The sequence below is a fragment of the Acomys russatus genome, chromosome 31 (assembly GCF_903995435.1).
Source record: "Acomys russatus chromosome 31, mAcoRus1.1, whole genome shotgun sequence".
Classification (NCBI taxonomy): Eukaryota; Metazoa; Chordata; class Mammalia; order Rodentia; family Muridae; genus Acomys; species Acomys russatus.
In genome coordinates, this window is record NC_067167.1 from 18,882,542 (window position 1) to 18,909,650 (window position 27,109).

General features: G+C 37.8%; 1 protein-coding gene across 1 annotated transcript in view; it reads left to right on the plus strand.

Annotated features, from left to right (window-relative positions):
• Eea1 (early endosome antigen 1) overlaps positions 1 to 27,109 on the plus strand; it is a 101,682-nt gene that overhangs the window by 18,695 nt on the left and 55,878 nt on the right. Inside the window, exons 2-8 of the mRNA XM_051139909.1 lie at positions 7,890 to 7,982; positions 19,704 to 19,831; positions 20,459 to 20,513; positions 20,607 to 20,672; positions 24,290 to 24,329; positions 25,190 to 25,303; positions 25,882 to 26,003. Coding sequence (XP_050995866.1) covers positions 7,890 to 7,982; positions 19,704 to 19,831; positions 20,459 to 20,513; positions 20,607 to 20,672; positions 24,290 to 24,329; positions 25,190 to 25,303; positions 25,882 to 26,003 — 618 coding nt within the window. The remainder of the gene's footprint in view (positions 1 to 7,889; positions 7,983 to 19,703; positions 19,832 to 20,458; positions 20,514 to 20,606; positions 20,673 to 24,289; positions 24,330 to 25,189; positions 25,304 to 25,881; positions 26,004 to 27,109) is intronic.

A 27,109-nucleotide genomic window follows, 5' to 3' on the forward strand; every position in this document is an offset into this window, starting at 1 on the left:
AACTTCACCTTTAGTTTGTGCTAATGAGGTGACTCTCTAAAGTTTTGTGTTTGTTTGTTTGTTGTATTAGGGATTGAACCTAAGGCCTTGAAGATGCCAGGCAAGTGCTCTACCACTGAGATATGACTTCAAACCCTTCCCTTCTTTTTGAAATTTTTATTTTGAGACAAGATCTTGCTTAACAGCTCAAGTTGGACTTGAACTTGCTTTGTTGTAAAGCAGGCCTTAAATCTGGGACAGCCGTGCCTTATTATCAGGTCCAGCATGAGGTGGTAACTGATGCTTCCCTAGTTGTTTCAGATTAGAGACTACTTGTGTCATTGCAATGAGTCTGGCTGCTGGAGCAACACAGGCTGGGTGGTAAGGTGAGACAAGGTGTTGAAAGGAAGGCAGCTCTAATGGGAGAACTGCGCAATGAGAGGGTAGGGCTCTTGTTACTGAAGTCTTGCTGCAGAGTTAGTTGAGCAGCGGACTAGGGTGGTTTGTGAGGGGCAGTTAACTGCCTTCCCCTAGCATGTGGGCCTCATGAAGCATGCTGACCCTAACCCCCTAGGCTGAGGTAAGTTTCAGGTTGTCGGATTTCTAGAGCTAGGGTCATTATTTCCTCAGGCTACTCCTGCTACTTGCTAGTGTGCCCACTGTGCAGTTCCGTATTATACAAGGGTAGGCTAGCAGTGGGTAGTTGCCCTGAGGTGCTCTTGCTGATTGCCAAACTAATGAAAACACCATAATTCTCTGCTTCAGTTGCCAGAGACACTAACCCAGAGATTCCAGTTTGGAACTTTGAGCTGCACCTTCCAACCCCAGGATGAAGAAGGGCTGGATGTTAAGTTAATCACCAATGGCAGTGATTTAATCAGTCATGCTTAAGTAATGGCACCTCCATAAACATCTTGCGCTTGCAAGTTTGGAGAGTGTCTGAGTTATTGAACACGTCCATTACTTGATAAGGAGGCATGTTCCAAATTCCAATGGGACAAGAGTTCCTTTGCTCACAATACACCCAGATCTTGCCTTAAACCCTTCTTCATTTGGCTGTTCATTTGTATCCATTATAGTAAAATAAGTAAAATGTTTCTCTGGGCCTTTGACCCTTTACAACAAGTCACTGAACCAGAAGACAGGTTGTGGGAACCCTTGACTTATGGTCAGTGGACGGAAGTTTGGATAACTTCAGGATTTTTCCTTGGTGATGGCAAGTCTTATGAAATAGATCCTTCAGTCTGTGTGGTTTGCATAATGTCCCAGAAGTGCTGAATTTTAATAGGCTGTAGGACATGGCATTAGTACCCAGAGAAAACTGAAGCTTGGTGTGAAAAATCAGATAAATGGTGAATGGAAAAATATTTTTGTTTTATTTTTTTCTTAGTCTGTTTGGTATATCAAGTCAAACCAGGAATAAGTGCCTCCTCTTTTACTGAGGCAAGACAATGCAGGCCTGATAGAGAAACAGTATTCAGAGGGAGGCAACAGAGGCCAAGTCAGACACAGCCCCCCCACCCCACTCCAGTTGTTGGGGACCCACTTAAGGACCAAGCAGCCTGTCAGCTTCATATGTGTAGAGGATCTAGGTCCAGCTCATAAATGCTCTTTGGCTAGTGGCTGAGTCTCTGTGAGCCCCTGGGCCCAGGTTAGTTGGCTATGTAGGTCTTCTTGTGGTATCCTTGACCCCTCCAGCTCTCTCAACCCTCCCCTGACTCTTCCACAAGACTCCCTGAGTTGTGCCTAATGTTGACTGTGAGTCTTTGCCTCCGTTTCTATTAACTGCTTCATGAAGCCTCTCAGATGACAGTTATGCCAGGTTCCTGTCTGCAAGAATAGCACAGTATCACTAGTAGTGTCAGGGGTTGGGTCTCTCCCATGAGGTGGGTCTCAGGCTGGGCCAGCCATTGCTTTACCATTCCCCCACTCTCTGTTTCATTATTTATCCTTGCACATCTTGTAGGCAGGACAAATTTCAGGTTGAGGGTTTTTTGGATGGGTTGGTGTGCCCCTCCCTCCACTGGAAGTCCTGCCTGGCTACAGGATGTGGCCATTTCAGTCTGAGTGTCCCCTGATACTAGGAGTCTCATCTAGGATCACCCCTGTACCTTCCCAGGAACCTCCCCCACCCCAGGTCTCCAGCATGTTCCAGAGATGCTCCAACCCCAATTTCCCTTCTCTCTTCCAGCTCTCTCATCTCACCTCCATCTCTGCTTTCCCTGTTCCTAATTCCTCTCCACTCCCTCTTTCATCCAGTTCCCTCTCTCCCTCCACTTCTGATGTTTACTTCATTTCCCCTTCTTAGTAGGATTCAAGCATCCTCCCTTGAGCTCTCCTTGTTACTTAGCTTCTTTGGTCTGTGGGTTGTAGCATGGTTATCCTGTGCTATGTGGCTAATACCCACTTATAAATGAGTACATACCATGCGTGTCTTTCTGGGTCTGGGTTACCTCATTCAGAATGGTCTTTCCTAGTTCCATCCATTTGCCTGCAAATTTTAAGATTTCCTTGTTAGTGATAGCCTAGTAGCATTCCATTGTGTAAATGTATCATAGTTTCTTTATCTATTCTTCGGTTGAGGGACATCTGTGATGTTTCCAGTTTCTGGCTTTTACAAATAAAGCTGCTATGAAAATAGTTCTTGTGGTATGGTGGAGCATCTTTTGGGTATATATGTTTAGGAGTAGCATACCTGGGTCTTGAGGTAGTAGTAAAATAAATGCATGGTATTTTCATTTATTTGTTTTTTTTTTAACTTTAATCATAGCTTTGTTTTGAACATAACAAAGAATAAAAACCATAGATGTTTTTCATTTTTGTAGATAATTCACTGTTTGGAATGTTCTTTCTCTGGCTTCTGGAAAAGTCTTGATCAAACTTCAAGCCCAAACATGAGAGGACTTAAAGTGTTGTTAAAAGTTTCTGTTTATGGCAAAGAGCAGTAGTAGTATCCACTTTCTGAGTTCCTAGTGGGCCTTACTTCTTTCTGTCTGCCACCTTGTGTGATACTTTTGGTCTCTAATACAGACTGTGACTATTGCTGTTATCTGATTTTGGTCCTAGAACCCTGTACACTTGCTGTTTGTGCTTTATTTTTGGTGATCTGGATTTTTGTTTTGAAAACACTTTTTCCTTTTTAATATTTAAAAATCTCTGCATTATTGACCCGTGTTTGGAACAGAGTTGTCTGGTTTTTGCATTAACTCTAAAGTGCTATTTGGATCAGCATTCTGAACAAACTTTCTTTCCCATAGCATCCTTGCTGCCTTTAACCTTCTTTATTCCATTCCTCAGCCTCCCAGAATGCAAGAATGACAGGCAAGCATGCAACACCAAGTCTTGTTTTTGAGTATATCATTTTGGGAAAGAATCTTAAATTACTTTTTGGAGGAGTTAACATTGACAAAACAAAATATAAAGTTAAAAGTTTATAAACTACAAATTAAATATAAATATTTCATGGGCATTCAGTATAGTAAAGACATACAATGAATAAGTTTAGAAAGTTTTACAAAGTTAAGTTGTGAAAATTTTAAAGTGACTATGGAAGACAAGGCATGCTCCTCCATAGTATCAGCAAATCAGAGAAGCCCAAGAGCAAATCCCACTAGGTGAGAATAAGCCATTACCACAGTGTTTGAGCCAAATTTGAAGCAAACGTTTTTAAACACTGGCCAGGATGATAGACACTGGCCAGGTTCATATCAAGGATTCCTAGAGAATGACTTCAAATTACATTAGTCTGGTGCTTATAAAGGTGAAACCCACAAGGCTACATCCTTCCTGCCCTTGTCCAGTCGGGGCCAAGCACACCTCCTGACGTACTTCCTGCCTGCATGCCTTTGGCCTATGTGTGACCAGGCACATCTTGGACATTTGAGGCAACCAATGTTGTTTAAAGAAGCGAAAACATGTGGCTTATTATTGTATACGCTTAATAGCCCACACCCTTCCAGGAAATTATCTGTCCTTGCGCAAGGGGCCTTACAGGTTAGAGGCATTTTTATTTTATAGATCTCTTCAACAAAGTAATTTAAACTTCAAGCACAACTTTAGCCTTCACACAAGAAGAAAAATCTGAGAATTCTACTTCTGAAAAACATGTAACTCCTTTCACATAAGTACCGAGTAGAAGAAATGTTAAATCAATATACCATTGTGTTCATGATAATTAAGAATTGGTCACTGGGTCACTGAAAAGGAGTTAGGATAATGCTTGGCTTTTGATACCCCCTCCCAAATTTGTTTCTATAAAGCTGTTTGAGATCAGTGCAGTAGATAAAAACAAAAATCCCAAATTCAAACAAAACCCTCCATGACAAAGTCTAGTAATCACCAATCAATCTCCTTCCCCATACATATCACTGAAGACTTGAGCCTGTCATCAAAATACTGAAGACATAGATGGCAAATGTTATCAGTGGGAGAACAATCTTCTGAAGAGAAGGTTGGGATCACCATTATGCTATTTGGAAAATCACCTGACTGAAGTTTCACAAGAACCTGCTGTGTCTCAGTCCAGATTTAAAAACTTGGCCTATTTCCCTACAAAGACAGGCACCTCAGAACGGTTGTAAGGATGAAAAGACTACGACAAGTGAGACGAGGAGACAAGTGGAGACCTATGGTCCTCCTCTCCCCATTACGCCAGCGTCACGCCTCCCTCACTCTCTGCACTGTGAAGACTGCAGATTCAAAACCTGGCCTGACGCCATACTCAGGAGGATGATCCTGACTTTTGCCCAAGGACAGGTTACAGAGCCATCAGTCGGTGTGGTTCATGAGAAATAGCAGAGTGAGCCCTGTGGGCTTTCCGGAGGCGCAGGCCTTTTCTTCCAAGTGACGTCACTGCCATCAGCACCAATTCTACTGTGGTCATTTCCTAAACTATTTTTAGCTGACTTTCTCAGGGTAGTTTCCCAGCAGAAAAGACAGTCACCACACACTGAGGACAGCAAATGACGTTCAGGTTCTAAGGCCTGCTGAGCCACGTGGGCAGGAAGAAACTGTAGGTTTTAAATGGAATAATATACATGTCCTTCCTTTGTGTTTAATTTTTATGGTTTTTTCAGTATGCTATTGTTTCTACTAGTTGAGTTATTTTCTGTCAAAGAGACAGCTCTTTTTATTCTGAGAAATGAGCCTGAAGAGAAAGTGAAAGCACAGTAAAGCTGTTGACTTGACTGGACTCTGTGGTGGAATCTGCTCCCTGCGTCCATCCATGTACAGTTTACTTGCCCTGTTTGCCTGGTTCTGCTGAAGATGGGGGCCACAGAGCCATCAGCTTGGACAGCACATCTTGGTACTAATGAATAAATGTGCACCCCCTATGTCTAGCTCCTCTCATTTTCTTTCACTTTTGGCCAGAGATTAACTTTTACATCATCTTTAGCTTTTTTTCAAAATTCTGTTTTTCCTCAAGTGGTGTGGTAGGCCTCAGGGTACAGTAGCAGCTGTTCTTGTATGGCCCACTGCTGCCCCTTCATTGGGAAGAGCGCTGGCGTCATCCTTTATGCCACAGTTAGGACATCCCTCTGACTTGTGCTGCGGTATCCTCTAGCTCTCTGTGTTAAAACAATGGCTACGCACAAGATGATCTTTCTTTCTTGAGTGCTTTCTGAGGACACTAGCAAAGACAAGTACAGGTTGAATATCTCCTTTTGGAAATGACAGTGACTGAAAATGTTTCCGGGCTCAGATTGGCTTGTATGCAGGTGAAGTATCTTGGAAAGGAGAACCAACCCTAAACACGAAATTAATTTATATTTCATACACGCATTATACATTTAAACTAAAGGCACTTTTATATAGTATTTTAAATAATTTTGTGTGTGGAATAGTTGGTTGTGAAATGTTACACCTTTTCCTTATCCCTTTTATGTTTCTCCTTAGGCAGGGTCTTACACAGCCTACCAGGCCTCAATAAGGACCCTCGTGCCTCAGTCTCCCTATTGCTGCTGTTACAGGCTGGTGCCACCAAGCTTGGTGAATTGTTTACTTGTTGTATCGTGTTGGTACTCAAAAAGTGCAAGATGTAGCTGGATGTGCCGATGCACACCTGTGATCCCAGGACTCAGGGAGGCAGAGCCAGGCAGATCTCTGTGATTTCAAGGCCAGCCTGGTCTATGAAGCAAGTGCAGAACAGCCAAGGCTACACAGAGAAACCCTGTTTCAAAAAACAAAAACAAAACCCACAAACAAAACAAACACTGAAAAAAATTGTAAGATTTTAGAACATGCCAGATTTTAAGATTAGGGGTGTTTAGCTTGTAAGTTTTTGTTTTTGTTTGTTTGTTTTTAAGTTTAAAGCCATTCAGTTTCCTCCTTGTTTATTATGTTTATTTTATGTGTATGAATGTCTGCATGTATATGTGGACCACATGTCTACCTGATGCATATGGCTGAGCCAGCATGTAGGTGCTGGGAACTGAGCCCTAGTTTTCTGCAAGACAGACAGTGCTCTTACCTGCTGAGCCGTCTCTCCAGCTCCAGTTTCCCCGTTGTTATCATGGTATGTTTGATTAATCTCTTTCCAGCATAGAAAATAAAAATGTAGTCTCATGTCCTACTTTGAATGACTGTGTTTAAGAAGAGTTTGGGAATTTTCTTCAGACTGTAATTAGCTGTTGTCATTTCCTGCTTGTCCCAATTTATATAAAAACAAAAACTATAAATAAATATGTGAAGTATATAAGGAAATAAAAGGGAATGTGGAGTATCTGATTAGTTTTATTTTAAGTAAATATTTTTAAATATAAAAGTAATGCAAGTATGGTTAAATTGTGAGAAACAGTAGCAAAAGCAAAAATTGAGGAAAACTAAAACCCAAACCCTTTGCAATTGTATAGTTATCATTATTTTGAAATAGTTGTTTTTAATGTTGTTATATAGAGCTTATATAATTATACTGCATATGTATATGTATTTATGCAGAAAGAATATATGTGTGTATACACACAAACACATCCACACACACACAGATGGATATCTCGATTTGTAACTGAGGCTGATCTGTAAATTGCAGTAGCCTGCCTTTGCCCCTTGTGTGCTGTGATTTCAGGTATGCCTCCATACCCAGCTGTTTTATACTTTCTAATATAATTTTAATGTTTTAACTGGTAGGAGTTCATTTTTGATTTGGTATTTAGATAAAATATATACTGGCCATGTGCAGTATATGAATAAGGAAACAAAAAGGAAGATGGGCTATTTGATTTGTCTTATTTTAAGTATAAATATTTTTAAATATAAAAGTATTTTTATGTGTTGAAGCAAACTTGTAGTGAATTGTTTTCAATCTTGGGTACTTGAACATTTCTGTAGGATTTCTAATAAAGAATCAGTATTGATGAGTGATTCAGAACCACATTGTTCCAATTAAAACCTTTTCCTCTATTTATTAGTCATGTGTCCTTGGCAGGTTTCTTAGTTTGTGTGCCTTCCTTCAGTCTTGGGTAAAGTGGGAGGCTTGCATGCCTCTCTCTCTCTCTCTCTCTCTCTCTCTCTTTCTCTCTCTCTCCCTCCCCCCTTGCTTGTGTCTGTTTTGGTTGTTAACAGTGTGTCATTTAGCTGCATTGATAGTTTTTTCCACAGGGACAGATGTCTTACCTGTCTCCGAGATACCATTGTGATTAAATATGTTTTATGAAAGTGGATTGAAGGTTATAAAGCATTATATTTAAAAGCTTTATTTAAACAAAATAAAAATTGGAAATGCTTATAGAGATCTTGCTGTGCACAGAGCAAAGGTCACTATTCCGTACGGGTAACTGTTGGTACTGCTGGCTGTCGTGAGCATGCTTACTTTCCATGTGTGGCATAGTTTATGTTGTTGCATAGCTTATTAATATAATATCTTAACATATTTTGTTGCTATATTAACTTTGATTTTCTCCTTTCTTTTTCAGACTCCTGGGAGAGTTGGCTCTCAAGGATCTGATTTAGATTCATCAGCAGCGCCTATAAATACAGTGGATGTCAATAATGAAAGTTCTTCAGAGGTATGAAATGTTATAGAGAATAAAATTCATTGTTACTTAAGGAAAAACCAGTGAATACAAAAATGATTGGGAACCTAAGTTATGTTCATAGGGAAGTTTTTTCATAAATTGCATTATTACAGTGTGACTTTTGAGTTCTATTTATACAAGTAACCAGTATTTGAATATAAGACTGAAAAACTGTATTAAGACTGAAAATTAATATTATCAATTTGTCTTTTATGTTGTCATCATCTCAATTTAATGAAGAATATCTTAGTTTTTTTCAAGAACCTACACTTAATGTGTATGTTTGTACTATTATAAGCTATTAATTAAGCATTAGGTTGTGTGTCATATTTTATAGTATTTTCTGTTTTCACTTATGACTTGTTAAACTTTATCTTTGTTAACTTATTAAAACATAGTGGAAATGTAAATAAGCTTAAATTTCAATTACAAAGCATTAAAGTTGTATTACTACTTTTATTTTCAAGAAGCAGATAATATTTGTTCATTATAGAAAAAAAAAGAATAAAGAAAACCTATGGCTATACTCAGTCTCAGTTGTAAAAGCCTTAAATTTCGGCTAATCTCTCCAGTCTAGGAAGAAAGCAAGGCACCTGCAGTCCACAGCCCTACTGCACATCACAGCAGTGCACACGCTGCCTGCTGTCTTCTCCCCACTTCTCCCTTCCCTTATCCTTTTGAATGAATCTTGCCTATCACAGAGTGCTTTTCCCACATGTATTACATGTTGATATGATTTTTTCTTTGTTCCATGATGAATTACATGCCCTTAAAATAATATTGCTGTACCTTTGTATTCTTAGGGTAAATTCACTTGACAATGATGTGTCGTTAACTACTATTTTAGTATATTGTTGGATTTTACTTGTTAATTTTTTTGACTATGTTTACATATGTTCACGATACAGACGTTTTTGTTTTGGAGACAGATCTCACCCCATGCCCTGGATGGCCTGGTATTTGCTATGTAGGCAGTCAAGAAACAAAACAATCTAAAAATATACTGTGATAGATACTGGTGTTACTGAGAAAAATAAGCAGAAAAGAAGATGGAGTACATGTATATTTGAAGCTCTAGGTTTATATAGTTGTCACTGAAATTTTTCCCAGTGGAAAGGGTGGTGATGGCATGTCTTAGAGCTGAAGAAGGTGAAGAAATGAGCCAAGGAAGTGTCAGGCACAGGAACTCTTTGAGCTAAGAGCCAGACTGGTGTGCTGAAAACAAGCCAGGAGGCTCGTGTAGCTCTAGAGTGCTGAGTGATCGCAGGCTGGCTCCGTGCTGTAATCAGGCCACTTCTTTCAGGCCTTGTAGACATTATACACATTTAGTGCTTAATTCTCTGAGTTAGAGAAGCCGCTGGAGAATCCGGAGCAGGGAAATGACAAGATTTGATAATATGTTTGTCATAGAATACCCTGTTTAGCTGCCACGTTGAAAACAAACATAGCAGGCAAAGCGTGGGTGTGTAGGGACATCTGTCTGTAGTATGATGCTGGCTGCCACCAGGGTGTGACAGTGGAGGGGCCGAGACTGTGCATGTGCTCTGAATGCAGGTCCAGAAGGATTTTTTTGGTTTTGTGAAGTCTAAAACAATATTCTTGGTAAGTCTGTAAGCTTCTTGAGAGAGGCGAGTTTGTCTTTTTTACTTTGTTTTCAACAGCACATCTAGTAGCTAGAGCAAAATAATCATACACCAAATCTGTTTTAATGAATGGTTGGATGGCTGGGTGTGCCCATTTTCCATTAACAGTGATGACCAGAATAAAACATACTCAAAAACCCTTAGTGGCCAAAAGAAACCAAAACCATCAAGAGCCATCTTTTAAAGTGCTGTTCTGTAGTTCTAGACTTGAGATGTGGGTGTCTGGAAGACAACTCTTTGACCAGTTTTTTTAAAAAGGTGAATTTGTGTTTCTTGCTCTTGCCCCTTGGATAATTTCCTTTTATGAGATATAAACAAGGGCATGACGGAATTTTAAGAGATATCTTCATTGGTAAAGTATTTGCAAGGAGGAACTGAGTTCTATCTCCACAATGTTAAATAAAATGGTAGTGATGTGTGGTTGCAGTTCCACCATTAGGGAGGTAGAAATAGGAAGATCCCTGGAGTACTCTGGAGGGCCAGCATTGTCTGAGTCTGCATGCTGAGTTCTGGGCTGCTAAGAGAGCTTGTCTTAAAGAGGAGCAACACTGAAGCTTAGTTCTCTTCTGACTTCCATATGCACTTGCACATATATGTAATGTGTACCCACACATGTACGATGGTGCACCCTTACATGTATACTTGTGCTCATAACACACACAAACACACACATACACAAACACGCATACACACACACAGAAAGAGGGGGGCTAATATAGTGATGGTGATACTAGGTGATGTTTACTGAATGCCTTCCTTTGTACTGGGTAATATGTGTGCTTTAGATATTATACTAGACAGCTTTTCATTACCTGAAATTAAACAACAAAAGGGGAATGTTTAGTCAGTGTTCTGTTTCTGTGATGAGACACCATGATCAAAGAAACTCTTAGAAAACAGAGTGTTTCATGGCTGCTTGCTTACAGTCTGGGCACTTTAGTCCATCGTCCTCATGGCCGGAGCGTGATGACACACAGACAGACATGGAGCTGAGAATTCTGCATCCAGGTCTATGGCAGCAGACAGAGAGAGAGACACACTGACTGGCTTGGGCCCTTGAAACCTCAAAGCCCACCCCTAACGACAAGGCCACACCGACTCTAACAAAGCCACACCTCCTAATTTCTGTCAAGTACTGCCACTCTCTGATGACCAAACATTCAAATATATGAGCCTATGGGAGCCATTCTTGTTCAAACCACCACAAGAAAGAAGGATTTATCTTGGCTTAGTGGTGGCAGTCCATGGTTGCTTAGCTCTCTTATTGGGGCTTGTATTGGGTAGAACACTGTGTCAGAGAGGGCATTACTGAGCAAAGCTGGTTATCATGGCATCTAGAAGCAGACAAAAACAGAGAAACAGGAAGGCACCAAGGTCAAAACAGACCTCTCTAAGACATGCCCCAGGAACTGACTAGGTCTTAGGGACCTAAGTCTACATTTGTTTTTATATCAAAAACTCCTAAGTTATAAACCTTTATTCCTACTGTTGTATTAATTTACTTTGTCCATCTGTTCTCAACGCCTTTATGTGCTTATTCTTTTATTATTCATATCTGACATAATCCCAAGCCATAAGTCACTATAATATCCTATAATTTAAAATGTAGATATTGTTGGCATAGTTTTGTCTTAGTTGCTGTTCTGTTGTTGTGAAGAGACACCAAAGCATCTCTTACAAAGGAAAGTTTTTAATTGGTGGCCTTACTTAGAGTTTCAGTCTGTTATCATCACAGCGGGGAGGATGGCAGCACGCAGGAGCAGTAGCCGAAAGCTGGTATGTACACAAAGAGAGAGACTGGGCCTGGCATGGGCTTCTGAAACCTCAAAGCCCACAATCAGTAACACACTTCCTCCAGCAAGGCCACACCTCTTAATCAATTCTAATCCTTCTCAAATAGTGCCACCCCCATGACTAAACATTCGCAGATAGGAGCCTGTTGGGGGGGCATTCTTATTCAGAACACCACAGACTTACTTAGCCCAGAGGATCAGAAGGAAACATCTAGTATTGGGGATTATGGCTATGGGAAGATGTGATCTTTGCTGAGTAGAACACAGTAAAGACTAAAATTACTTTAATTAAGACAGTTTCTTTGTTGAGAACATATCACATAAAGGTATTTGTTGTACCTGCTAGAAATATCTTGATCTAAAATAAAATCTAACTTTCCAGTACTGGGTTTCAGATAACGATGGACAAAGTACCACAAACAAAAAAATAATTTAAAAAGCATAAGCCAAGAGTGTTTGAACTAAAGCAGCTGCATACCATAGTGAACAAATAAACCAAAGAAAATTTCTAATGTGAAAATGGGAACTAATTTTTAAAGTTCTGCTTCAGAAGCACCTTTCACCTTTTGCAGATACACCTTGAAACATCCCTGACCTATACTAAAAAGAGATTTGTTTATTCCTTCTTATATATGTTTGCATGCTCATGTCTTATTTTAATAAAAGAAGAAACTAAAAACTAAAAGTTGTTATTTCACAGGGTTTCATCTGCCCATTGTGTATGAAAAGATGTGTAACAGCTACTGACTTGTCGGAACATTACCAGGAGGTGCACACTGAATATGAGACAAGAGGACAGGAGCTTAGTGACTCCAGTGTGACTGTGGGTCCTCTATATATTGTTTTGGCAGCTTGGTTGTGGGTTGCTCAAAATAGCTTTGTTTTTCCTGTCTTGGTGTTGGTTCCCTTTTATGCTACAAGGGAATATGGATTGCTTTAATTATGCATGCTTAAGAGAGGAATCAATAAGGAAAAAGGCCCTTGGGTAGTCTGCTTGGTTTCTTCTATTGTTTCCATCTTTCTTTTTGTGAATTTGTAAATAAATATAAATGTTTACTTATATTTTGCTATGAAATTTGAAATATAAAGTGGCATTATCAATATTTATAGGATTATTTTTATATAAATGATTTATTAATGCATTCAGGTTAAAATGATTTTTGCATATGTAGATTTTGTGTCTCAACAGCATTGGAACCTGAATCTAAGGTTCCACCTTTGTTTTTGCTTTCTGGATCCACTGGAAATGATGAAATGTACTTTGTCACCCATTGTTGAGTGTGAGACATTTCTCTAGAGCAGTGTTCTCAACCTTCCTAATGCTGTGACCCTTTAACACAGTTCCTCATGCTGTGGTGGCCCCAACCATACAATTATTTTCATTACTGTTTCATAACTAATTCTGCTATAGTCATGAATTATAAACATCAGTGCTTTTGGATGGGGTCTTAGGCAACCCCCATGAAAGCGTCATTGGTCCTTCAAAGGGGCTATGACCCTCCACTTGAGAACCGCTGCTCTACAGGGTAGGGCTGGTGCATATCTGAGGCTGGGTGGGCAAAGTATTAGGGAAAGAATTTCCACGGTGATCTTGCAATAAGCTTATTTTTAAAATTTGAAGTATTTAAAATTTGAAATATGCAAAAACCATAAATTTCTTAGTTCCTTTACAAATATTGTAAAAGAATGAAACTTGGTACTGCCAGAGGCAGTGTGACTGCTTTTGAATGAAGCAGCCGCATATGAGAAGTTGACCAGCACACTCACTCACCATGTGTGTGGCGCTTCTCATGGAGCAGGGCGCTTCAGTTGTAAAGGAGAGAGAAGATGAAGCAGGCACACCAGTAAGTTTCCATCATAGATGCTGTCTGTGAAGAGGACAGATGGTGGTTTAGGTGGGGCAGTCAGAAGAAAGTTGACAAGAACAGATAGACGATGCACATAGCTTCACTGGCCAAGCCAGTCTAAGCAGGGCAAGCAAAGATGGAGGCAGAAAGGTCTTAGAGTTCTGTTTAGTGTGTTTTTAGCTGTCTACTAGAAGAGTCAGTTTGTCTTTGTTGTATTATAACAGAGGTGGCAGTCCTAGGCACTTGGCATGTAAGCATTTCCTCATGACTGAAAGGACCCTTGTTTCCACAGGAGTGCCTTCCACAGGGTAAGTTTTTAGCTGCATTGGATCCAAGGAAGGACTGTAGATAACAAGTCTTGAGCAAAGGACTTATTGCTCTTAACCTTTAATAAACTAGCTTTTGAAAGTTGGTGACAAATTTGGAAAGATGAAGTTGCCTACTTTTAGCACTTTTTTTGCTTGTGAATATTTCTAGACAGTTTATCTGTCTAGCAACTTTGGTCCCTTGAATATAGATTTGAAAAAAAGAGTATCTTATATTGAGATTTAGTATCAAATTCCATGAGCTAACAGGTTCACCTGCTTCATTCATGTGCAGTTATAGAAGCTAATTATGTTTTAAAATGGGTGTTGTAGTTTTAATAAACTTTTTATTACTCTTTCTATATATGTATATCATACTAATAATTTTTAGAAAATGTCTTTTGAAATGTTAAACAAGGTAAAATAAGTAGGCTACAGGAATTAAATAATCTTGATAGAATTAAAAGTGGAAAATACCAGTTGGCTGATTAAATACTTAAGCTGTTGAGATTTCATGCAAAGCTTTAATATGAGTTAAGGCAGGCAAATATATTTGCTTTACAAAGATTTATTTTTCTCACTGCTATGCTAAAATTTAAGTTTTATTTAAATATTTAGGACACAGAGAAAATCCATCCATTTGGAATATTACTTCTAAGGTTTTCTCTTAGGAATGAGTCATTTTTTTTTTTCCTGAGGTACTAATCTGGTGTGTAGAAGTTTTAGGTACAAAATGGCAAACTTCAATGCCGTCATTACTCTACTGGCCCTCATAGTGCCTACCATCAAAAGTCTTAATTAAAGGCAATAGTAAAAATAAAATCTATGGTTTACACATGTAATCTCAGAATTGAGGATGCTGAGGCAGAAGGATTGGTGTGAGTTTAAGGCCAGGCTGAGCTACAATGTGAGACTGTGTCTCAAACAACACAAAGCAACAAAAAACTGAAGTTGTAAAGGGTAAATAATGTAAGAGGGATAGAGTTTCAAGGAACACTGTAATTTTCTTACTAGCTATTAGTAGAAGTTACAAAATAAATAAGAAAAGACAGGCTAAATATTGTTATTGATATGCTATTTTATACCACAAGCATGTCAGCTAGAGTCATACAACAGTTATCAAACAGGCTAGAAGCATACTAACTTAAACACAAAACCAGTGTGAAATATGGTGGTAGACAACAGACATGTTTGAAGAAAGAATAATCTCAGCCAGATTATCATAGAAGGTTCTTTCAGAGTTCAAAACAAACAAACAAACACACAAACACCTAAATATATTTGGAGTCTAATTGCATTATTTATTCTCATTCTCTGTTTCTGTTTCTCTGTCTTGGTGCCTGTGTGTGATGCTGGGGATTAAACCAAGTGTTTGGCACATGCTTGATGAATATTCTTCACGCATGCCATTTAGCTACTAAGAATGTTAATTCAGTGTCCAGAAAAAGTACACTCCCAAGACCATGGATTATTTTTGTTCGTTTCAGTGGTTTCATAGGGGAATCACTGCATTTATTCACCTGTTGACCCCAGCCCTTCACTCTGGGTCTGTGACTAGAGTACAGTAGAAACCCTGCTTCCTAGATGAGCGTGCTTCTGTTCTGTAGCCCTTTACATCTTTGCTAGTGTTTCTTTGTATCCTCAGAGGGCCTGTCTTTTATTTCTGTCCGGGAACATGCATTTAATTTTTAGAACCCAATTCTACAATCCCATGTGAACAATATTTACATGAATATATGTTAATACATACTAAGTGAAGCTTCAGTAAGATAGATATGAGATACACATGAAATATGTACAAATATATGGGTAAATATTTTATTCAGTGGATGAATTGATAGTGCTTCTCTTGTGTTACCATAGTTCTTTACGTATATCTACTCTATAGAAGTATTTGGCAATATTTATCTATTTCTTTCTATCAGTGAGCTTTGATTATGTCATGCATTATATATAAGTGATAGACATTATATATATCTATATCTGTATCTATCTATCCATCTATATCTATATCTATATCTATATATATATAGAGAGACAGACAGACAGACAGACAGACAGAGACAGAGACAGAGATAGAGACAGACAGAGACAGAGATGATAGGGTAGCCTAAACTGGGCTTGAACTAAAAATTCTCCTGTGTCTGCTTCTCGAGTGCTAGGATAACGGGTATGTGCTATCATAATTGACTAGGAGATAACATTGTTTTTGCATCAATGCCCAAAGAAAAGAGTAGAAGTTGAAAAAAACTTAACTCATTTTGTTTTTGGAAGACTTCATTATTTGCAACTATTAATGACAACTAGTTTCTTTATTGCCGACATACAATGTATAATACACACACAAACACACACATACATTGCATAAACATACAATGTATAATACACACACAAACATACACACATATGTATTTATGATGAAAGTACCACATTGCCCATATAGGGGCATAGAGGTGAGAAGAGTTAATATATTGCTAGTTGGAGTCAAGGAACAAGTTAATGGAGGTGTCGGAGGACGCAAGGCAGTATATGTAAAGGCACAGAGATTGGAGGTAGCATGCTGTGTTCAGAGACACAGTCATGTTACTATTGTTGAAGTTTGTAGTGCTGATTGGGAGGGGTTTGGACATCAGATTATATGGGTCATTAGGAGAATGGCCATGGAAGAACTTGTATGTCATGTGGATGATTAGTATAGAACATTGAAGAATCTGTTTTAGGAAGGTGCTTCTGGCAGCTATGCAGAACATCCATTAGTTAGAATAAAATAAAATAGGCTAGGTATAGGAACATTTGGAATGTTATTACCTTTGTCAGTATAGTAGATAGTAACTGAACAAGAGAAGCTGCAGTGTAGGTGAAGAGGAAAACAGAAAGGGAGAGTGCTTAGGTACAGTGTCATATTACCAAAGAGGTAGAGGAAGTCATTCATACTTCTTAGGTTTATAGTTCATGTTGAAAGGTGAAAGTTGATAAAAAGAAGTTTGAGAAATGAGCCATGGCTTGGATTTATGGTGTGCAAAATGCCTGTGGGATGCAGGGAGGGATGTATGATCCTGCGTGTGTGGGCCCAGAGCTGCCCCAATAGTATTGGCTCTGTATTTGGACTAGTGTATAAATGATAGCTGAAACCACTTGCATTATTAAATCGTAGGGAAAGAGCTGTGATAAGAGGGTCAAGGAGAACATATTGGGACAGTGTTTTTCTATTTTTTTTTTTTTGTTGTTGTTGTTATATGGTAAGGACATTTTCTTCAAAAGTAAAGTGATAGTCCCCATGAGATACGATGCAAGACAGCAGTGCACGATCTTCACAGAGAATTGTTTTAGGTCTTATTGAATGAAGAAAAGATGGCCATTTCTATACTCCCACAAAGCACACCTTAGTTTTCATAGACTCTTCAAAGTCAGGGTACACTTACTTGTTCTTACCTTCATATATACTGTGTCTCACCTTTCATCTGAAATACAGGAATGTTCTAGAATTGCCTGCACTTGCTAAATGCAATAAAATGTATTTCTTGCAACCAAATTATCGTAATTATGCAAGTAAAAACTTCATGAGGTTTTCACTGTTGTTTTATTTTTGATTCAGCGAACTTAAATATTTTGGGTATGTGCCATACCCTGCAAAATAGATTGCATGGGGGGTATTCTTATAGTTTAGAGTGAAGACTAGGTTGGGTTCGTAGAGGTTGGGAGTGGTTTCAGAACTGACGTGCTTTGGTAGTTGGGAAAAGTAAGGATTTGGAGTAAGGAGTCTTCAGAGCTCTTAGTGGGAGTATGTGGGTGTGCAAAGTGTAGGAAACTTTATTATTTGTAGAAACTTTTGAATGTAAAAATTTAAGAGAATAAAAGTTGAATGAGGTTTCTTTTGTGTTGATTAATTATGTTTAAATAAAATGTAATACTATGAATGCCACTAACAATTTGTAGATCTGTCAAACAAATAATTTTAAGAGCATCAGTACATTAATGAGAGAGTTCTTACAGCCTTTGACTTGTTAATACAGTTTGTAGTCAGATAGCCATATATAATGTCCTTTGGTTAATCATTGATTCCGTTCTATAAAAAGATACTTTTCTGTGTGTGTCATCAGTCTTTCACTTTCTTTGTTGGCTGGGACTATATTTTACAATTTGTGTCTTTCACAGAGCTGCTATTGTTGTTGTTGGTATTATTATTATTATTATTATTCTCAAATATATACATGTTGAGTAAAGTCACTGGGAAGTTAGCAGATTAAAAGACCTGTTTTAAGTAAGTCACTTTTAAGGGTTAAGTCAGTGAGTTTAAGATATTTTACTTATTCTAGCTGTCTCTAATCAGTAATCTGTACATGACACCCACTGTAATAAACATTTTTTGTTATTGCTGAAAATTTTAATAAAGTGTTGTTTACTGTTAGTAAAATAACCTCCAGTATATCTACTGTAGAATACTAACGTTATAATCTAGTTGCTGATCTCATAATTTAATCCAGAAAACGTGGGAATACAGCAGCGTCCTCAACAGCACTATCAACGATAGTCTTAATCATATATTAATTCTGCGATACTAGGTCTTTACGTTATATTAGGCTTTACACTATCTTTGGGCTTTTATTGTGTTAGCCTTAGGCTAGCAATCATTTTTTATTTGCTCATTCATACTCATTCGTTCACTCATTTGCTTTTTTACTTGCTTGTTTAAAGACAGAGACTCATGTGGCCAATGCTGGTCTTAAACTCACTGTGTAGCCGAGGATGACTTTAAACTTCTGATCCTCTGCCTCTTTCCCAGTTGCTGAGATTACAGGCGTGCACCATCACACAGCTAAGGATCGTCTCTGATCACAACAGTTCTCTCATAGAACTCTATGTGAGACACTGAACAGTCTTGAGTGTTTCCTTTGGTGACAAGATGATTTCATCATTTTACCTTTCTTACACGTTTATGAGTAGATTAGAACAAATCTTACTTTACTAATGGGAATATACGGAGAGAGAAAAATCATGATGGGAAATGTTCTCAACTAACCCAGAATAGCTGGGTGTGGCAGCACATGCTTTTAATCCCAGCACTCAGAAGTCAGAGGTAGGTGAATCTCTGTGAGTTCAAGGCCAGCCTGATTTACATAGTGAGTTCTAAGACAGCCAAGGTTACGTAGTGAGAACCCGTCTTCCCGAAATTTGTGGACAAATGGATTGAGCTAGAAATGATCATAATGAGTGAGTTAACCCAGAAGCAGAAAGACTCAAATGGTATATACTCACTTATATCTGCATACTAGCCCAAGGGGCATGTCCCACTAAAGCCTTCACTTACCAGGAAACTGGGACAGAGGGGAGGACAGCCTATTGGGACTCTAGATGAGAGAAGCATGGGAGAATAGCAAAATAGAAGGATCCAGAGGGTCCTAGAAACCTACAAGTAGAACATTATGATAGGCAGATTTGGGCCCAGGGGTCCCGCTCAAACTAAGGCACCAGCCAAGGACAACACAGGCGGTAAACTTTAAACCCCTACCCAGATCTAGGCAATGGGCAGAACATTCTCCACAGTTGAGTGGAGAGTGGGGTATGACTTTCTCACGTACTCTGGTGCCTCATATTTGACCATATCCCCTGGAGGGGGAGACCTGGTGGCACTCAGAGGAAGGACAGCAGGTTACCAAGAAGAGACTTGATACCCTATGAGCATATACAGGGGGAGGTAATCCCCCTCAGGAACAGTCATAGGGGAGAGGAATAAGGGGAAAATGGGAGGGAGGGAAGAATGGGAGGATACAAGGGATAGGATAATCATTGAGATGTAACATGAATAAATTAATAAAAAATTTTTTAAAAAAGGAAAAAAAAGAAAAAAAGAAAAATAAAAAGAAATAATGTTTCATACTAGAATACATTTCTTTAGCTTTAATTGATGCAGCCTAAATGGTATCTGTGTTTTCTCTATATTTTGTATACTTTAAGCAGGCTAGTGAAATACCTTTCTTTGATATCAGAAGTAGAGTTTAACATAAATTATGATTTATTTAGTAACATTATGATATGAGTGTGACATTTGACCATATTTCATAAATGCAAAGTGTTATTCTTCAAACTTAAATGTTTTTTTTTTAATTTGTGCCCCTTTTTATAGGGCTTCATATGTCCCCAGTGTATGAAGTCTCTTGGCTCTGCTGATGAACTTTTCAAACACTATCAGGCAGTTCATGATGCTGGTAATGACTCGGGTCATGGTGGAGAGGCCAGTCTTGCTATGACACGGTACAGTACGCTGGTTTTAAAATGTGATATTGTCATGGAATGTGGATGTGATATAATTGCTATGTCAACATTAATTGCTCTCTGAAAATGTGATGTTTTATATTACTTAATTTAAATCTACCCTCATTTCTCATGGTCTTCTTCCCTTGTTTAACCTGTCTCCATACCTTCCTGTCAGTTTGAGTCTTAGGTGAGAATACCAGAATGGAGAAAGTTCTCCGTATCACATCCAAGGACCAGAAACACACCAGTGTTACTGCAGCCACGTGAATGAAGGGGAGAGTGACCAGGCAGGGGCTAGATTATACATTTTATAGTCCTGCTGACAGTGTTAGATTTTATGCTAACTGCATGAGGAAGCCACTTATGCTTATTATTGATAAATTAATAGAAGATATTTTGTTTCTGCTCCAGGCATTTAACAATCAGTTATCTGATTATTTTTCATGAAAATTGTTTTTATTTGTAAACCATATGCTTTAAGAGTGAAATTATTTTTCTAAAGTCTTTTATACACAAAACAATGTTTTTACGATAATTACAAAAGCTATAACATTAATAGTTACTAATTATTATTTGCTAAGCTTGTAAATTAAAGGACATTTCCTCTCTCCCCATCGTCTTAAGAGATGATATAACACTACTCAGACAAGAGGTCCAAGACCTACAAGCCTCACTTAAGGTAAGAATAAACATGATAATGCTTGTTTATTTTCAGAGTTTCAGGTTAAAAACTTTTAATTTTAAGTTTACTAATTAAAATCTTTTTCATCAGGAAGAAAAATGGTACTCAGAAGAATTAAAGAAAGAACTAGAAAAATATCAAAGGCTACAGCAGCAAGTAATTGCATTTCAAATTCTTGAAGCATGTTTATTTTTAATTGTTGAAAATTAAGCATTATACCCTTTTGTAAGGAGCTTGATATGAACAACTTACTGTTTCATTTTTTGTTTAATAGCTTATAAGATAGTATATATAGTTCTAATGAATAGACACAAATAATGGGAAACAAAGAAAAGGCTTCTTAACATATTTCCTTAAGAATTTGTTATATCAGGTGTGATAGTGCATGTCTGTGATCTCAGCCCTTGGAAGGCTGAGGCTGGAGAATGTGCGTCCAAGGACACCTAGGCTGCATAGCAAGACCCTGTCTCAAAAAGGGTCGGGCCTGGGGAGATGGCTCAGTAGTTAAATGTGCTTGCTGCATTTGCAGAAGACTCCGGTTCATTCACAGGGTCCACATCTGGCAGCTCATAACTGCCTGTAACTCCAGCTCCAGGGGGTCCAATGCCTTCTTCTGGCCTCCTGCACATATGTGTGCGCATGTACACACACAGTTAAAAACCTGTCTGTCTGTCTGTCTGTCTATCTATCTATCTATCTATCTATCTATCTATCTATCATCTGTCCAGTCATCCATCCATCATCTAATCTATCTCTCTATATATTATTTTTAAAAAGAATCAGTTACCAGTTTTGCTATTCTATTTTTCTGACAATATACTTGAGTGAGTAAAAAAATTGAGGCTCAAACCAAAACGTCTCATCCCACTGGAAGAGATTGGGCAGTAACAGTGGAGTTGTTGTTTCTCGTGATAACAATGCCTTCCCCTGGAAAACATCCTTCAGGACTTGCCTGGCAATTTTTCACAATAAACTTTCTTTTTAATTAGATAGTACATTCTGAAATACCAATATAACATAATAAGCACATATAGTAGTTGCAGTGGCTTATTGTAATTATCTGATCTTAAGTACTACACACATTGTATATGAGTGGTAACACAGAAGGCTTGTTTTTCCAGGATCATAAACAAGTATGGCAATGCATGTCACTGCATTACTTTGTTTGTCACTTGGTCGTAGAAAAGTTTCATGTCTATTATCTTCCACATAGTTATCAGCTGAAATGCTATGTGGCATTATGTATATGGTTAGCTGCATAAAATACATATGAAAATATTGATACAGAAAGTGATTATCGGTGGGTTCTAGATATCTTATCAAAAGGTAATTTTATGTAAAAATTATATCAGCTGTATTTTAGAAAGAAAAGGAAATATGAGTTTTGAAAGTCCAGAGATAGTATTTGTTTTTAAAAATAAGTAAATTCCCTCAAACAGCTTTTATAATGAGTAATCTGCTTATGCACTATCTTAGCACATTGTAACTTTCAGTTAGGATCTTTCTTCTTTTTTCTTTTTTGCGTTTTTTTCTTTGTACTACAAAAACTACCTGGATTGAAAATGGAAGTAATAAATCAGTGAACAAAAAAATACCAGTCTTACTACTGTTTAAAGAGGGCTTAGTATTTGTCAGTATTTGTACTTCATTTGCCTACCTAACATGGAAACCGTTTACTACATTTGAGATGACGTGTGTGTGTGTGTATGTGTGTGTGTGTATTTGTATGTGTGTACTTGTGTGTGTGTTTTGTGTGTATTTGTGTGTTTGTGTGTGTGTGTGGTAAAAACAAGGTCTTGGTCATTTAGTCCATTCTGGTCTTAAATTTGCTATATAGCTAAGGCTAGCCTGAAACTCATTCTTCTGCCTCCATCTTCAGGTTTCTGGGGTTATAGGCATGTGCCAGTGTAATATTTTATAAATTCTCTGTAGTGTAAGTTATAAATTATCTTCATAGTAAATTTCTGTTTAGAAGCAAATCCATTTTAAATATTGATTATTTTAGCAGTTAACATGTCTAAATCCAGTGCGTAGAGAAATTTTTAAAAATCTGGTTTATTGGAAAATCCTTTATTCCTTCACATGAGTTTCACCCTTTAAAATATGAAAATAATGTGAAAGATAGTAATTTTTGTTCCCAGTGCATGGATGATTTTAACTTTAAGAGATACAGTTTTGTCCTCCTTCTTGATGACGATGACCAGCAGCAGCTGCTGCTTCTTTCCTTCCTCCTTCCTCCTTTTCCTCTCTCCTCCTCCCACTTTCCTTGTTCTTCTTTCTTTTTCTCTTGCTTCTTCCTCCTCCTCTTCTCCATCCTCCTCCTTCCTTCTCTCCTCTTCCTTCTGCTCTTTCTACTTATTTTTATTTTTTATTTTTTTGAGACAATGTCTTTCTATAGCCCTGGCTGCCCTGGATCTCACTATGCAGACCAAGCTACCCTCAGACTTTCAGAGGTCTGCCTCCGCCTCTGCTGAGATAAAGGCATGTACCATCATGTCTAGTTTTTTAATAAAGTAGTGTGTGTGTGTGTGTGTGTGTGCATGTATGTGAATACATATGTGTGTGTGTGTGTGTGTGTGTGTGTATACCTTCTTATATGTGGAGGTTAGTTAACAACTTGTGAGAGTAGATTTCTTTTTTGGGGCCCTAGGAGTTGATTTCAGGTCTTAGTGATGAGTGTATTTACCCACTGAGCCATCTTGTCAACCCTTTATTTTTCTTTTAGAGCTGATTGATGACTTTTTAATTTAAAAAGATATCTTTAATTAATTAAAAATGTTGCACTGTTAGGGATGGACCTCAGGGGCCTCTGTGCTAGGCAAGTGCTCTAATACTGACCTGTATTCCAGTGTCTATCCACTGCCCCACCCTGACACAATACTCTTATTGATTGTGACATTTGATGGCACATATAAGTTTATTATAGGTGTCTTTATGCTTATAGTAAGGGTACAATCAAGGTAATGATCTATTACATCACATGTTTGTTGCTACATATTTTTCCCTGTAAATTCACAGTGCTTAAATGAGAGAATACTATGACCAAATCTCACAGGGAATACACTCAGTAGATGAATTACATTGACCACTTAGTGAATGCGACAGTTATTAAAGTCCATTATTAATTTCTCAAGGCTGTAGAATCAGGCTCATATGCTAAGCAAAGTCTTATTAAAATTTTGAGTGTTCCTTTATGAATGGTTTCTTGAGAGTGATGCTTTCCAAAGAGAGCTGTGTAACAGGGATCCCTTACTGATAGTATGCAGGTGCTGGTGGGCAAGACTTGAAAGTTCAAAGGTGAAGGAGTGTGACCTTGTCACAGCTTGAGCTATTGATCCTGGAGAAATAGTCAGTGAGTGCCTGTGTGACTGAATCGGTCACGTTGTTAGGCTTGTGTATTTACAGTCTAGCAGTGGATGTTGGTAGCTTGTATGGGGAATGTGGTAAGAGCTCAGGTTGTGTTCTAGAGATGGGGGAGTTCTATTAGAGTTTATGACTGAATGTATGGAATTTTGGATACCACCGTAGTGTCATGCAACTTAATGGCAGTTGCATGACACTCAGAGTTTTACACAAGCATACATAAGTTCTTGGCCTGGCCACCTGCAGTGAATTACACTAGCCATCTAATGTCACCGTGTACAGATCTGAAAGGAGGAGAACCATCAGGTTCTGATTGTCCCCAACCCTGTCACTTCCCGTGGCAGACATGGCAGTTGTGCAGTGTGCTCTTCTCCTTTACCGCATTGACTTGTTGCTCTGTTTTCATTAAGGAGGCTAACCCTGATGGCTTGGTGACTGATTCATCAGCAGGTAATTAAAAACAGATTTTTAAAATGTTTTCTTTTTCTTCTTTCTTATCCTTTCTTACATTTAATACCTGACAAAGAATTTTGTTTATGTTTACACTTGGTGTTTGTAAAACAGTAAAAATATTGCTTATGTGTTGGGTTAGAAAGTTATCTGTGGCACAGTTTCATCAGTTGTGTAGTCCATTACATTCTGAAGTTCTGAGTAAACTTCTGCACTATTACTCCAGTATGATTGCTTAAAGAAAACTCAAGTCTTTATGAGGGGTGATATGTCTATAGCTCTTGAATAAGTGATGAGACGAGCGTATTTGTGGCTGCTTTTTTGAGTAGATGGATGCTCGCTGGATAGACCAGCTTACACTCTGAGGTTAGATGTTGCAGTTAAGGAATTTCTCTAGGAATGAAGAGTAGCAGGCATTGACTGCATGCTTTGGCTAATGCATTTTAAGGCAATTCTTGTCCTAAGTTACTTTAAATTCATAATACATTTTAAAGTAGGTGCGATGGTATATGTTTGTAAACCTAGCACTTCAGAGGCCGAGGCATGAGAGTCACAAGTTCTAATCTATCCTTAGCTATAAAGTAAGATCTGAATTTTTCAAAAACCAAACTTCTAAACAAATAGGTATAGATATTTGGAGGCTATTCTAATTATTTTTCATTTATAAATTATGTTAATAAATTGTAACTTGTACCCTAAGTAAATCACGTATGTTCAATATTGTGAAATGTGATTATATTCCCCTAAGGGGAATGGATTCACATTGATTTTCTTTACTACTATGTGATTGTGATACAAATTACAAAAATTGAGTGTTTGTAAGTGATATACATTTAACACATTGCTATGCTCTCTTCTAGAGCTACAGTCTTTAGAGCAACAATTAGAAGAAGCCCAAACAGAAAATTTTAACCTTAAGCAGATGAAAGATCTGTTTGAACAGAAAGCAGCCCAACTTGCTACTGAAATCGCAGGTATATTGAGTCTGAATTTTTTTTAGCCAGTAAATAATTTTTACTACCTCTTCTTCATTATATGCCCTAGGGACCCATCTAATATTTTATGTGTGGCTGTGGAGGAATTAATGAAGTTTAATAACATGAGTTGCTGTATTAATTATTTTGTTTGTCCTTTAGTGTTTTTTCTTTAGTAGATTCTTCTTGAAATTTAAAGATAAATTTTGTTTTTTGATTTAATGATTAAAAAGTAGCATTTAAAATAAATTTAATTTAATTTATTTATATTTAAAATAAACCTATAATATATTGGAGATTTAACACTTGGTTATGCTATCAGTTATTCATACTGTATATTTTTTAATTAGATGGTTTTGGTAAAATATTATATGTATGTATGTTAAAATGCTAAGTAGCATACTTTTGAGTGGAATTTAACATAATCACAATTTTACTGAGTATATGTATGGGTACTTAAAGAATGTGAATTGGACTTAAGTGTGTATAAGCTTGCAGATTAATATATGAGGATTTATAAAACCTTCCTTCAGGGCTAATATTATGAAATTAATATTTGTATTGCTATCTTTAATTAGATATTAAGTCAAAATATGATGAGGAAAAGAGTCTCCGAGAAGCTGCTGAACAAAAAGTGACTCACTTGACAGAAGAATTAAACAAGCAGACAACTGTAATTCAAGATCTGAAAACTGAATTGGTAATTTAGGAACATGTATTATAATGTTAATTTATAGATTCCTAATTAAAATGAAATCTATATGATGCTAGGCCTGTAATTAAGTGATAGAGCACTTGCCTCGCATGTAGGGAGCTTTGAATTGAATATCTAGCTGAAGAAATGTTTAAAAAAATAGTTTCATGAACTGGAGACAATAGAAAAATTCCTTATACCCTTCTCCCTACATATGTACTCTATGATTTTTAAAAATACACATTATAAAGGTTATGTCATTTAACTCCTTTTTTAACATTATTGTTTCTGTCTCAATGCAATTTGTTGGTTGGTTGGTTGGTTTTTTAAGTATTTCCTACACCCGCCTCTCTGGAGCTGTCACTTCCTCACACTTCATATTCCTTTGAGACAGAATCTCACTGTGGAGCCAGCGCATGGAAATTGCCATGTAGACCAGACTGGCCTCTGACTCACAGAGTGCCTCTGCTTCCTGAGTGCTGGGACTGAGGGTGTGCTCCACCACGCCAGACATCTCCTCACACTCCAGTCTCATAAATGCATCTAGTTTTAGGATTACCTCCGTCTGGAATGAAATTTTATTTCAAATCCTACAAGTATAACATTCAAGTCCTATTCCGTGACTGTATCTGTCATGAGGTACATGGCTTTACAATGGTGGACCTATCTTTGACATCTTCTTTATATAGCACTCAATAAATACATGAATAGATGACTGAACTACTAGCAACCTACTGAAAACCCTAAACAAGCTTCCATCTTCTCTTCGTTTAAATTTTGTTGTTGTAGCACTCGGCAAGAGCTCCCCTCAGAGCTGGAACGCTTCTTTATTTTCATTGCCACCTTCTTAGAATAGAGAAGAACAAATACACTGTTTACCAAGTCATTGTCCTGATTAACATGTACAGTTTGTTAAGGAAAACAAAGGAGATGAAATGCTAAGGATACATGTGAATTTGCTAGAGTGCAGCTTGATGATACTGTTAATTGGAGTGGAAAGAGGGCAGGGCGTTGACTCATTGGCGGAGGGTACCAATGTTCAGTATTTAAAGTCCAAATATTGGTAATAATGATTGTTTTTATTTTGATCTCTTTTCCAAAATGTATATTAT